Source organism: Hemitrygon akajei, chromosome 8 (assembly GCF_048418815.1).
Source record: "Hemitrygon akajei chromosome 8, sHemAka1.3, whole genome shotgun sequence".
Classification (NCBI taxonomy): Eukaryota; Metazoa; Chordata; class Chondrichthyes; order Myliobatiformes; family Dasyatidae; genus Hemitrygon; species Hemitrygon akajei.
The window spans coordinates 2,390,340-2,403,293 of record NC_133131.1 but is presented as its reverse complement, the minus strand read 5'-3'; the positions used below and the strand labels follow the sequence as shown (position 1 = coordinate 2,403,293).

General features: G+C 43.9%; 1 protein-coding gene across 3 annotated transcripts in view; it reads left to right on the top strand.

The window, feature by feature from the left end:
- Positions 1-12,954, top strand: part of zswim7 (zinc finger, SWIM-type containing 7) — a 56,181-nt gene that overhangs the window by 24,490 nt on the left and 18,737 nt on the right. For all 3 annotated transcript variants that reach the window (XM_073053043.1, XM_073053045.1, XM_073053044.1), the window contains exon 3: positions 10,051-10,072. In XM_073053043.1, the coding sequence (XP_072909144.1) occupies positions 10,051-10,072 (22 nt within the window). The remainder of the gene's footprint in view (positions 1-10,050; positions 10,073-12,954) is intronic.

The following is a 12,954-nucleotide window of genomic DNA, read 5'->3' as shown; positions in this document are numbered from 1 at the left end:
TGAAATCCCCCATAACTACTGCGACATTACCTTTGCCACATGCCAATGTTAACTCCCTATTCAACTTGCACCCAATATCCATGCTACTGTTTGGTGGCCTGTAGACAACACCCTTTTGGGTCCTTTTGCCCTTACTGTTCCTCAGTTCTATCCACACAGACTCTACTTCTCCTGACCCTATGTCCCCCCTTGCAAAGGACTGAATCTCATTCCTCACCAACAGGGCCACCCCACCCCCTCTGCCCACATTTCTGTCCCTGCGATAGCACGAATACCCTTGTACATTCATTTCCCAGGTCTGATCTCCCTGCAGCCATGTCTCCGTTATCCCAACAACATCATAGTTACCCATTCGCACCTGGGCTTCAAGCTCATCCGCCTTATTCCTGACACTTCGTGCATTCAGATATAGAATTTTTAACCCATTTCTCCTCTCTCTGTTTGAATCGCTGCCTATTGTGCTTAACCCAGCTCCCCGAACTCCCATCGGGCTATACGCCCCTAGAATTTTGTTGTCCTTCCTACATTTACTTATTCTTTCAACACATTTAACTCCATGTTCCGTCAGACCATCCCTCTGTACACGAGTCCTCCTTATCACTTGTTCCGCCCCACCTTCCTCTACTACACACTTAATATTCCGGAACCGTGTAGTCCCCACCTGTCCTTTATTCTTCCTCTCGCTATCCTCTCTCACATTCTGGATCCCCACCCCCTGCAAATTTAGTTTAAACCCCCCCCCCCCCCCCAAGAAGCTCTAGCAAACTTCCCTGCAAGAATGTTAGTACCGCTCCAGTTCAGGTGTAAACCGTCCCTTCGGAACAGATCCCACCTTCCCTGGAACAAGGCCCAATTATCTACAAACCTGAAGCCCTCCCTCCTGCACCATCCTCTCAGCCACGTATTAATCTTTATAATCCTCCTGTTCCTTGCCTCACTCGCACGTGGCACAGGTAGCAATCCTGAGATTAGCAGAGCTGGGACTTTTCTCTTTAGAGCGTAGAAGAATGAGAGGGGACTTGATGGAGGTCTACAAGATTATGAGAGGCATAGATAGGGTGGATAGTCAGTACCTGTTTCCCAGGGCACAAATAGCAAACACCAGACGGCATATGTACAAAATTAAGGGAGGGAAGTTTAGGGGAGACATCAGGGGTAGGTTTTTTACGCAGAGGGTTGTGAGTGCCTGGAATGATTTGCCAGGGATGGTGGTAGAGGCTAAAACAGGGGTATTTAAGAGCCTCTTGGACAGGCACATAGATGAAAGAAAAATGGAGAGTTATGGGGTAGTGTGGGTTTAGTACTTTTTTTAAGGATTATATGGGTCGGCACAATATGGTTCTACTTTTGTCTCATCTGTCCACAGAACATTGTCCCAAAAGTGTTGTAGAACATCCATGTGGTCTTTTGCAAACTTGAGATGTGCAGCAGTGTTTTTTTTTGGAGAGCAGTGATTTCCTCCATGGTGTCCTTCCATGAACATCATTCTTGTTCAGTGTTTTTCCTATAGTGCACACATGAACAGAGACTTCAGCAAGTTCTCTAGATTTCTGCAGGCCTTTTGCTGTTGCCCTTGGGTTCTTCTTCATCTCCTTCAATGTTGCATATTGTGCTCTTGGTGTGATCTTTGTCAGACCCTTACAATAACGGAGGAGTCCGTGGACCCCAGGTTTGGAACCCCTGCTCTAAACGCTGAGTGACCAAAACTGTGCAGTGTTGTCAGTGGTCTCACATACAATTCTTGCATGGAACAGTACAGGCCCTTCAACCCACAATGTTGTGCTGGCTCTTTAACATACTCCAAGATGAATCTAATCCTATCCTCACACGTGCCCTTCTGTCATTTTTCTGTCATTCGTGTGGCTACCTAAGAATCTGTTAAATGTCTCTAATGTATCTGCCTCTATTTCCACCTCTGGCAGCACATTCCACATACCCAACCACACTCTATATTTTAAAAAAAGCATTTGCCAGGTGACATCCCAACTCCTGCACTCAATGCCCTCAATAAAGTAGGCCAGAGTTCCAAGCACCACCACCTCCACCTGTCCACCTATGTTGCCACTTTGGAGGAACATGTACAGCGGTGCTGGAAAGTTTGTGAATGTTGTATACTTTTCTCTCTTTCTGCATTCTTGGTTGGTGCGGCTGTAACGAAACCCAATTTCCCTCAGGATCAATAAAGTATGTCTGTCTGTCATAAGTATGACCTAAAATGTGATCAGATCTTCACATAAGTCCTAAAACTAGATAAATAAAACCCAATTAAATAAATAACACTAAAAACATTATACTTACTTATTTATTGAGAGAAATTATGCAATATTACATGTACTTGTTGGAAAAAGTAAGTGAACTTTTGCTTTCATTAACTGGTATGACCCTGTTGTACAGCAATTACTTCAGCCAAATGTTTCCAGTAATTGTAGATCAAATCTGCACATCAGCTTGGAGAAATTTTACGCCATTCCTCCTTATAAATCTACTTGAACTCTGGGATGTTGATTGACTTCCTTACTCAAACTGCTTGCTTCAGGTTTTTCCACAACATTTCTATAGGATTAAAGTCAGGACTTTGACTCAGCCATTCCAAAACACACATTTTTTTCTTTTTAAACCATTCTATTGTTGATTTACTCTTGTCTTTCGGATCATTGTCTTGTTGCATTATCCAACTTCTATTAAGCTTCAGGTGATGGACGACTCTGCTGACATCTTCCTGTAAAATGTCTTGATACAATTTTGAATACATTGTTCCCTCAACGATTGCAAGCTGTCCAGGTCCTGAGGCAGCAAAGCAGTCCAAACCATGATGCTCTTTCCACCATGCTTCTCAGTTGGGATGACATTTTGGTGTTGGTATACAGTGCCCGTTTTTTCTCCAACCATAGCAATGTGTATATCTGCCAAAAAGTTCAACTTCTGTCTCATCTGTCCACAGAACATTGTCCCAGAAGCATTGTAGAACATCCACGTGGTCTTTTGCAAACTTGAGATGTGCAGCAGTGTTTTTTTTTGGAGAGCAGTGATTTCCTGCATGGTGTCCTTCCATGAACACCATTCTTGTTCAGTGATTTTCTTACAGAGGACACATGAACAGAGACTTTAGCAAGTTCTAGAGATTTCTGCAGTCCTTTTGCTGTTGCCCTTGGGTTCTTCTTCACCTGCTTCAGCATGTGCTCTCGGTGTGATCTTTGTAGAATGCCCACTGTTACGGAGAGTAACAACAGTACTGAGTTTCTTCTATTTGTAGACAGTTTCTCTTATTGTGGACTGATGAACAGTCAGGTTTTTAGAAATGCTTTTGTAGCCTTTTCCAACTTCCTGCATTTCTACAATTCTTCTTCTGAGGTCCTCTGAAAGTTGTTTTGATAACGGCATGGTGCACATAAACGGATCTTACTTGAGAAGAATAGGCTCTGTCAGTAATCTGACTTTGTGTTTTTTTTTAAATAGGGTAGGGAATCTCTACAACCCACACTTCCAATCTCATCTCATTGATTGGAACACCCAACTCCAAACTGTTTTTGTAAAAGGCAATACTCCAGAGGTTCACATACTTTTTCCAACAAATATATGTAATATTGGATCATTTTTCTCAATTAATAAATGAACAAGTATAACATTTTTGTGTTATTTAATTGGGTTCTCTTTATCTAGGACGTGTGAAGATCTGATCACATCTTAAATCATATTTATGCAGAAATAGAGCAAAGTATACAGGGTTCACAAACTTCCAAGCACCACTGTACTCCTACACATACCTGATGTGCCGGGTCCAAGAAAATGTGCAATAATTTCTGAAAATATTGCCAGACTGGATAATTTTAACCATAAGGAAAAGTTGAATAAGTTGGAGTTATTCAATTAGATACACGGGGGTTGTTCCCTTAACAAAGAGATTAAAGACTAGGAAGTGTAGTTACAAAGCAATTGGAAAAGGATAAAGGAGAGCAAGGAATACACAGAAGGTAGTGGAAGCTTGTAGCTTGCTATCTAAACTGATATTTTGCAGAGATTTTTCTGGCGAAGGGCATTACAAACATCCCAAGAAATTAGTTTAAGTTCAGAGGGAGGAAATTGTGCCTCTTGAGAGAGGTTACTTCAAACTTGGAAAATCTAAAAGAATGAAAAGCAGAGATTGTTATGAGCTGATGTTCTATATTCAAAATCATTGGAGGAAGTGGCTGCAAAGATATTAGAACCTATCATGTTCCAGAAGGCCTCCAGCTGATTTAAAGTAAAACCTTGAATGTGGTATTTCTATTTAAGAACAAAGAGAGGCTCAAGTTGGAAAAACTATTGACCAGTTAGTGTAAAGTTGTTCTTAAGATGATGCTGGAAATCATAATTAAGAACTTAAATACAAATTTATAAAAACTTGATGTATTTAAATCATGTACATGAAGAACAAGGCGATGACTTGTGTGAGGGTAGGACCAATCGGGGATAAAAGAGGAAACGTGGCTGGAGTTGCAGGAGGGAGGGGACATCCTTAATGAGTACTTTGTCTCAGTATTGACTGTGAGAGGAATGTTGATGAATGTGAGGTCAGTGTAGAATGGGCTATCATGCCACAACATGTCAGTGTTAAGAAAGAGGATGTGCTGGAATTTTTGAAAAACATTAGGAAAGCTAAGTCTCCGGGGTTGGATAGGATATACCCCAGAATACTATGGGGAGGAAGGGAAGAGATTGTTTCACCTTTTGGCAATGATCTTTGCTACCTCACCAGCCACAGGATTAATACCAGAAGATAGGAGGAGGGCAAACGTTATTCATTTATTCAGGAAAGGTGATTGGGATCATCCTGAGATTATAGACTAGTGAGTCTTGTCAGTGATGGGCAAACTATTGAATACAGGATTTACAAGCATTTAGAGAAGCACAGTCTGATTAGGAATAATGGTCTTGGTGTTGTGAGGGGCTGGTCATCCTCATGAGCCTGCCTGAATTTTTTGAGGATATGACAAAACAAATTGAAAGTACAGTGATGGATGTGGTGTACATGAATTTTCACAAGGTGGTCAGCAAGGTTCCCCTTGGAAGGCTCATTCAGAAACTCAAATCTGTGTGGATTCAGAAGGCAGAGAGCGGTAGTTAATAGAGATATTCTGCCTTGAATTCAGTGACCAGTGGTGTTCTGCAGGGATCTGTTCTGAGGCCCCTACTCTTTGTGTTTTTCATAAATTACTTAGATGAATTTTAATGGGGAATTTAAGATCAAAGGAATGGTCTGAGGCAGAGTGGTAAAGCTTTGGCAAGGTAAGTGGACTTCGTTTATTTTTTTCTTGTATTTTTTTGGAAGAATAGAGAGCTTGTCTGTAGGGTTAGTACTTTGCTCTGGGTGTCAGATGTGGGAATCCAAGGAGTTAGTCATTCCGAGACTCCAGAGTTAGATAAGTGGATGACTGTCAGGGAAAGGATGGAAAGAGCTCAGATAGTAGAGAGCACCCCTGTGGCCATCGTTATCTCATTTTGGATGCTGTTGAGGGGGGTGACCTGACAGAGGATGGACACGACGATCAGCTCTCTGGCACTGAGCCTGGTTCTATGGTGCAGAAGAGAAGAAAATGAGAGTCATAGGGGATTCTATAGTGAGGGGAACAGACAGGTTCTGTCAACCAATATACCGCATGGTGTGTTGCCTCCCAGGAGCCAGGGTACGGGATGTCTCGAATCGGATGCAGAGTATTCTGAAGGGAGAGGGTGAACAGCCAGAAGTCTTGGTACACGTTGATACCAATGACATAGGTAGAAAAAGGGAGGAGGTCCTGAAGAGAGAATTCGTGGAGTTGGGTAGGGAGATGAAAAGCTGGACCGTCAGGGCAGTAATCTCAGGATTGCTGCCTGTGCCACATGCTAATGAGCACAAGAATAGCATGATCAGGCATATTAATGCGTGGCTGAGAGACTAGTGTAGGGGGCAGGGCTTTGGTTCCTGGATCATTGAGGCCTCTTCTGGGGGAGGTACTGAGAAGGTGCTCAGGAAGCTTAATAGTCTGATGGTGGATAAATCTGGACCTGATGGAATGCACCCTAGAGTTCAAAGGAAGTACTGTAGCTGGAGAGATTGCGGAGACATTAATAATGATCTTTCAAGAATCAATAGATTCTGGCATTGGTACTAGGTGACAGGAAAATTGCAAATGTTACTCCACTATTTAAGAAGGGTGGAAGGCAGCAGAAAGGAAACTATAGGCCTGTTAGCTTGACATCAGTGGTTGAGAAATTGTTGGAATGGATTGTTAGGGATGAGATTATGGAGTACCTAGAGGCAAATGACATGATAGGCCAAAGCCAGCATGGTTTCCTGAAAGGAAAATCCTGCCTGACTAACCTACTGCAATTTTTTTGAGGAAATTACAAGCAGGGTAGACAAAGGAGATGCAGTAGATGTGGTGCACTTGGATTTTCAGAAGGCCTTTGACAAGGTGCCGCACATGAGGCTGCTTTTAGCAAGGTAAGAGCCCATGGAATTACAGGGGAGTTACTAGCATGGGTGGAGCATTGACTGGTCAGCAGAAAACAGAGAGTGGGAATAAAGGGATCCTATTCTGGCTGGCTGCCGGTTACCAGTGGAGTTCCACAGGTGTCGGTGTTGGGACTGATGCTTTTTACGATGTATGTCAATGATTTGGACTATGGGATTAATGGATTCATGGTTAAATTTGTTGATGATACAAAGATAGGTGGAGGAGCGGGTAGTGTTGAGGAAACAGAGCCTGCAGAGAGACTTAATTGGTTTAGGGGAATGGGCAAAGAAAAGGCAAATGAAATAGAATGTTGGAAAGTGTATGGTCATGCACTTTGATGGAAGAAATAAATGGACAGACTATTGGATGGGGAGAGAATTCAAACTGCAGAGATGCAAAGGGACTTGGGAGATCTTGTGCAGGATACACTAAAGGTTAACCTCCAGGTTGAGTCAGTAGTGAACAAGGCAATTGCAATGTTGGCATTCATTTCTAGAGGAATAGAATATAACACCAGGGATGTGATGTTGAGGCTCTATAAGGTACTCGTGAGGCCACACTTAGAGTATTGTATGCAGTTTTGGGCTCCTTATTTTAGAAAGGATATACTGACATTGGAGAGGGTTCAGAGAAGATTCTCAGGAACGATTCCAGGAATTAAAAGGTTACCGTATGAGGAACATCTGGCAGCTCTTGGGCTGTATTCCCTTGAGTTAAGGAGAATGGGGCGGTGGGGGGGGGGGGGATCTCATAGAAACCGAATATTAAAAGGCCTGAACAGATTAGATATGGCAAAGTAATTTCCCATGGTAGGGGAGTCCAGGACAAGAGGGCACGGCTTCAGGATTGAAGGACGTCCATTTAGAACAGAGATGTGGAGAAATTACTTTATTCAGAGGGTGGTAAATCTGTGGAATTTGTTGCCACAAGCGGCTGTGGAGGCCAAGTCATTGGGCACATTCAAGGTAGAGATAGATAGGTTCTTGATTAGCCAGGGCCTCAAATGGTATGGGGAGAAGGGATGACTGGAAGAGTTGGATCAGCCCATGATTGAATGGCAGAGCAGACTCGATGGTCTGAATGGTTTATTTCTGCTCCTATATCTTATGGTCTAAGTGTTTAACTTGGATTAAAGACTTGGAATGTCTTGGAATGTCAAAGACTTGGAACTTAAAGTGTTGGAATAAATGGGTCTTTTAAAGGCTGTAAGGTTGGTTTTCCTAAGGTATCAATTGCCAATACCAGAATAAAGTTCTAACTTATTCAACCTTTCCCTATAAATCAGGTCCTCAATTGCCGGCAACATGCTTGTAAATTTTCTCTGTACTCTTTCATTCTTATATCTTTCCTGTAGGTAGGTGATCAGAACTGCACACAATACTCCAAATTAGGCCTCAGCAACATCTTGTACAACTCCAATGTAACATCCTTGTATTTCTTCTATTCAATTTTATTTCTGAAGGCCACTGTGCCAGAAGCTCTCTTTACAACTCTTATCTGCCTGTAATGCCACTTTCAAGAACATGATCCATCGATGCTGTCAGACCTGCTGAATATAAGCAGTATTCTGATTTTAAACCACAAGACGTAGAAGAATTAAAGCTATTTGGCCCATGAGGCTGCTAACCAAGTTAAGAGCCCATGTTATTACAGGAAAGCTAATGGCACGGTTAGAGTATTGGCTAATAGGTACGAGGCAGCGAGTGGTGTACTGCAGTGGTTGGTGTTGGGACTGCTCTTTTTATGCTGTGTAACAACGATTTAGACGATGGAACAGATGATTTTGTTACCAAATTTGCAGATGATATGAAGATTGGTGGAGGGGCAGGTAGAGTTGAGGAAACCGGTGGGCTACAGAAAGACTTAGACAGATGAGGAGACTGGGCAAGAGAGTGGCAAATGCAATACAATGTTGAAAAATGCATGGTCATGCACTTTGGTAGTAGAAATAAATGTGCAGACTATTTTCTAAATGGGGAGAAAATCTAAAAATCTGAGATGCAAGGGGACTTGGGAGTCCTTGCGTAGAACTTGTAGGTAGAGTCAGTGGTGAGGAAGGCAAATGTAGTGTTAGCATTCATTTCAAGAGGTCTAGAATTCAAGAGCAGTGACGTGATGCTGAAGTTTATAAGGCACTGGTGAGTCCTCACCTTGTGTATTGTGAACAGTTTTGGGCTCCTCATCTAAGAAAAGATGTGCTGGTGTTGGAGAGGATGCAGAGGTTGTTCACAAGGAGAATTCTGGGAATGAAAGAGTTTTCATATGAGGAATGTTTGTTTACTCTGGGTCTGTACTCGCTGGAATTTAGAAGGGCGAGAAAGGGATCACATTGAAGCCTTTGGAATGTTGAAAGGCCTAGACAGAGTTGATGTGGAAAAGATATTTCCCAAAGTGGGAGAGTCTAGAACAAGAGGGCACAGCCTCGGGATAGAGGGGCATCCATTTAAAACAGAGATGTGGAGAAATGTCATTAGCCAGAGACTGGTGAATTTGTGGAATTTGCTACCACAAGCAGCTGTTGAGGTCAGGTCATTGGGTGTATTTCAGGCAGAGCTTGATTGGATACGGCATCAAAGGTTATAGCGAGAAGGCTGGGAAGTGGGGAGAAGAAAAAGGGATCAACCATGATTGAATAGTGGAGCAGACTCTCTGGGCCAAATAGCCTAATTCTGCTCCTATGTCTTATGGTTTATCTAGTCTGCTTCACCAGTAATGTGTGCAGTTTTGAAATGAAATGAAATTACATTGATACTCCCCACAAGACCACAAGACCATAAACCTTTGGTCACTGATTTGCTGAAGTAATTTGGTAACTTGTGATGAGATTGTAAACTCCACACCTAAAACAAAAGGGTTTTTGGTGTTACTGTATCCCAGCTGGCTTGTCGCACTGCCTCGTGTGTCACCGGAGCTGCAGAAACACTTCAGGACAATGTCCAGACAAGCATGCTGTTTTTATATTGCAATATTTATTTCTGCTGTTTCCAACAATGTGTACTGATGTGCCACTCCCCTCCAGTGGGAAAGCATTTACTCAGCCTTGTGTGCTTGTTCTCTGTGGCAAGTTCTGGGTGATTTGTCTCAATGTTCATTGATGACTCAGGCCACCTGCATGCACATTCAGCTGTAACATAATCTGCCTTTTAGCATTACCCAGCCACCTCCAACCTTCACCTTTGGTGCTGTCTGTATGGTGTTCATACGTCCTGTGACTGCAAGGATTTCCCCATGGTGTGTGATGTGCTCCTCTAAGCAGCCCAAATACATGCAGGGTGGTAGAGCTGAAAATTGTCCCTAATGTGCAGGTGAGGGGTAGAACCGCAAACAAAAGTATTGAGATGGTATTAATATGAATATCTAGAGAGCGGCTGGAACAGATTGCTTGGGTTGAAAGGCTTGTTTTCATGCTGTATCTCCCAGTCACATTGAGATAGGCCAACAGCGTAATTTATTTTTAAATAGGTTGCGTGGATAGATTGAAGTATCTGAGTGGTGTGCTTAGCTGCATTTGTGTTGAGACTAAGTATGTTTTTTCAAATGTCATTGATATGTTTCCTTGCCTTGTGTTTTTCAGTGACAGATGAACTGCTTTTGATGTGAGTACGTCTATCACTTTATGCTCCCTAAACTCTGAAGTTCCCTCGCCAGATTCTCAAATGGTTTTGGATCACATTACTGTAATGTAATAGTTTATTATACAGAATGTCCTTTTTTACAGCATGTTTGCCTTAGGAGCTGGGGACATAGCATATAAACATCGTGGTATTTTACAACTGCACAAAACACTGTTTGGACCACACTTGGAGTATTGTGTACATTTCTTGTTTCCACACTACAGAAAGGATGTGGTTGTGCTGGCGTGAGTACAGGGAGGTTCACTAGGATGTTACTGCGGTTGCAGGAGTTTAGTTATTGGGGATGACTGTTTGGACAGGGATAATTTCCCTGCAGTGAAGTAAACTGAGGGATGACCGGATGGAGGTTACAGAATTAAGAGAGGCATAGACCCAGAATCTTTTTGCCCTTGTAGAAGGTAGAAAAGCAGGAGGTCATGGTTTTAAAGGGAGGTGAGGGAAATGGAGCTTTGAAGGAAATCTGGGGGAAAGCTAACATTTAGACCATAGTGCCAGAGAAAGTGATGGAATCCGATAATACACTACATTTAAGAGACATTTAAATTGATACTAAATAAGCACGGCAGTATAGGACATGGACCTAATGCGGGCAAATTCAGCAGGTGTTACAGAGAAAAGGGTCAGTATGGACATGATGGGCCAAATGACTAGGTCACACCTGCATGCTAGGCACAGGGATAATACACAGTTCACACCTGTACACACCACATGGGACAATACACAGTTCACACCTGCACACACCACATGGGACAATACACAGTTCACACCTGCACACACCACACGGGACAATACACAGTTCACAACTGCACACTCCACAGGAGATAATACAGAGTTCACACCTGCACCCTCTATACTGGACAATACACAGTTCACACCTGCACACTCGGCACAGGACAATACACAGTTCACAACTGCACAATCCACAGGGGATAATACACAGTTCACACCTGCACATACCACATGGGACAATACACAGTTCACACCTGCACATACCACATGGGACAATACACAGTTCACACCTGCGCACACCACATGGTACAATACACAGTTCACACCTGCACACACCACATGGGACAATACACAGTTCACACCTGCACCCTCTGTACTGGACAATACACAGTTCACACCTGCACCCTCTGTACTGGACAATACACAGTTCACACCTGCACCCTCTGTACTGGACAATACACAGTTCACACCTGCACACTTGGCACAGGACAATACACAGTTCACACCTGCACACACCAGATGGGACAATACACAGTTCACACCTGCACACTTGGCACGGGACAATACACAGTTCACACCTGCACACACCACACGGGACAATACACAGTTCACACCTGCACACACCACATGGGACAATACACAGTTCACAACTGCACACACCACACGGGACAATACACAGTTCACACCTGCACACACCACATGGGACAATACACAGTTCACACCTGCACACACCACACGGGACAATACACAGTTCACAACTGCACACACCACACGGGACAATACACAGTTCACACCTGCACACACCACATGGGACAATACACAGTTCACAACTGCACATACCACATGGGATAATACACAGTTCGCACCTGCACACACCACACGGGACAATACACAGTTCACACCTGCACACACCACACGGGACAATACACAGTTCACAACTGCACACACCACACGGGACAATACACAGTTCACACCTGCACACACCACATGGGACAATACACAGTTCACAACTGCACACACCACATGGGATAATACACAGTTCGCACCTGCACACACCACACGGGACAATACACAGTTCACACCTGCACACACCACATGGGATAATACACAGTTCACACCTGCACACACCACACGGGACAATACACAGTTCACACCTGCACACACCACATGGGATAATACACAGTTTACACCTGCCCACTTGGCACGGTACAATACACAGTTCACACCTGCACACTCGGCACGGGACAATACACAGTTCACAACTGCACACACCACATGGGACAATACACAGTTCACACCTGCACACACCACATGGGATAATACACAGTTCACACCTGCACACACCACACGGGACAATACACAGTTCACACCTGCACACTTGGCACGGTACAATACGCAGTTCACACCTGCACACTCGGCACGGGACAATACCCAGTTCACACCTGCACACTCGGCACAGGACAATACACAGTTCACACCTGCACACTTGGCATGGTACAATACACAGTTCACACCTGCACACACCACATGGGATAATACACAGTTCACACCTGCACACACCACACGGGACAATACACAGTTCACACCTGCACACTCGGCACGGGACAATACACAGTTCACACCTGCACACACCACATGGGATAATACACAGTTCACACCTGCACACACCACACGGGACAATACACAGTTCACACCTGCACACTCGGCACAGGACAATACACAGTTCACACCTGCACACACCACATGGGATAATACACAGTTCACACCTGCACACACCACACGGGACAATACACAGTTCACACCTGCACACTCGGCACAGGACAATACACAGTTCACACCTGCACACACCACATGGGATAATACACAGTTCACACCTGCACACACCACACGGGACAATACACAGTTCACACCTGCACACTTGGCACGGTACAATACGCAGTTCACACCTGCACACTCGGCACGGGACAATACACAGTTCACACCTGCACACTCGGCACAGGACAATACACAGTTCACACCTGCACACTCGGCACGGGACAATACACAGTTCACACCTGTACACTCGGCATGGGACAATACACAGTTCACACCTGCACTCAGCACAGGACAATACA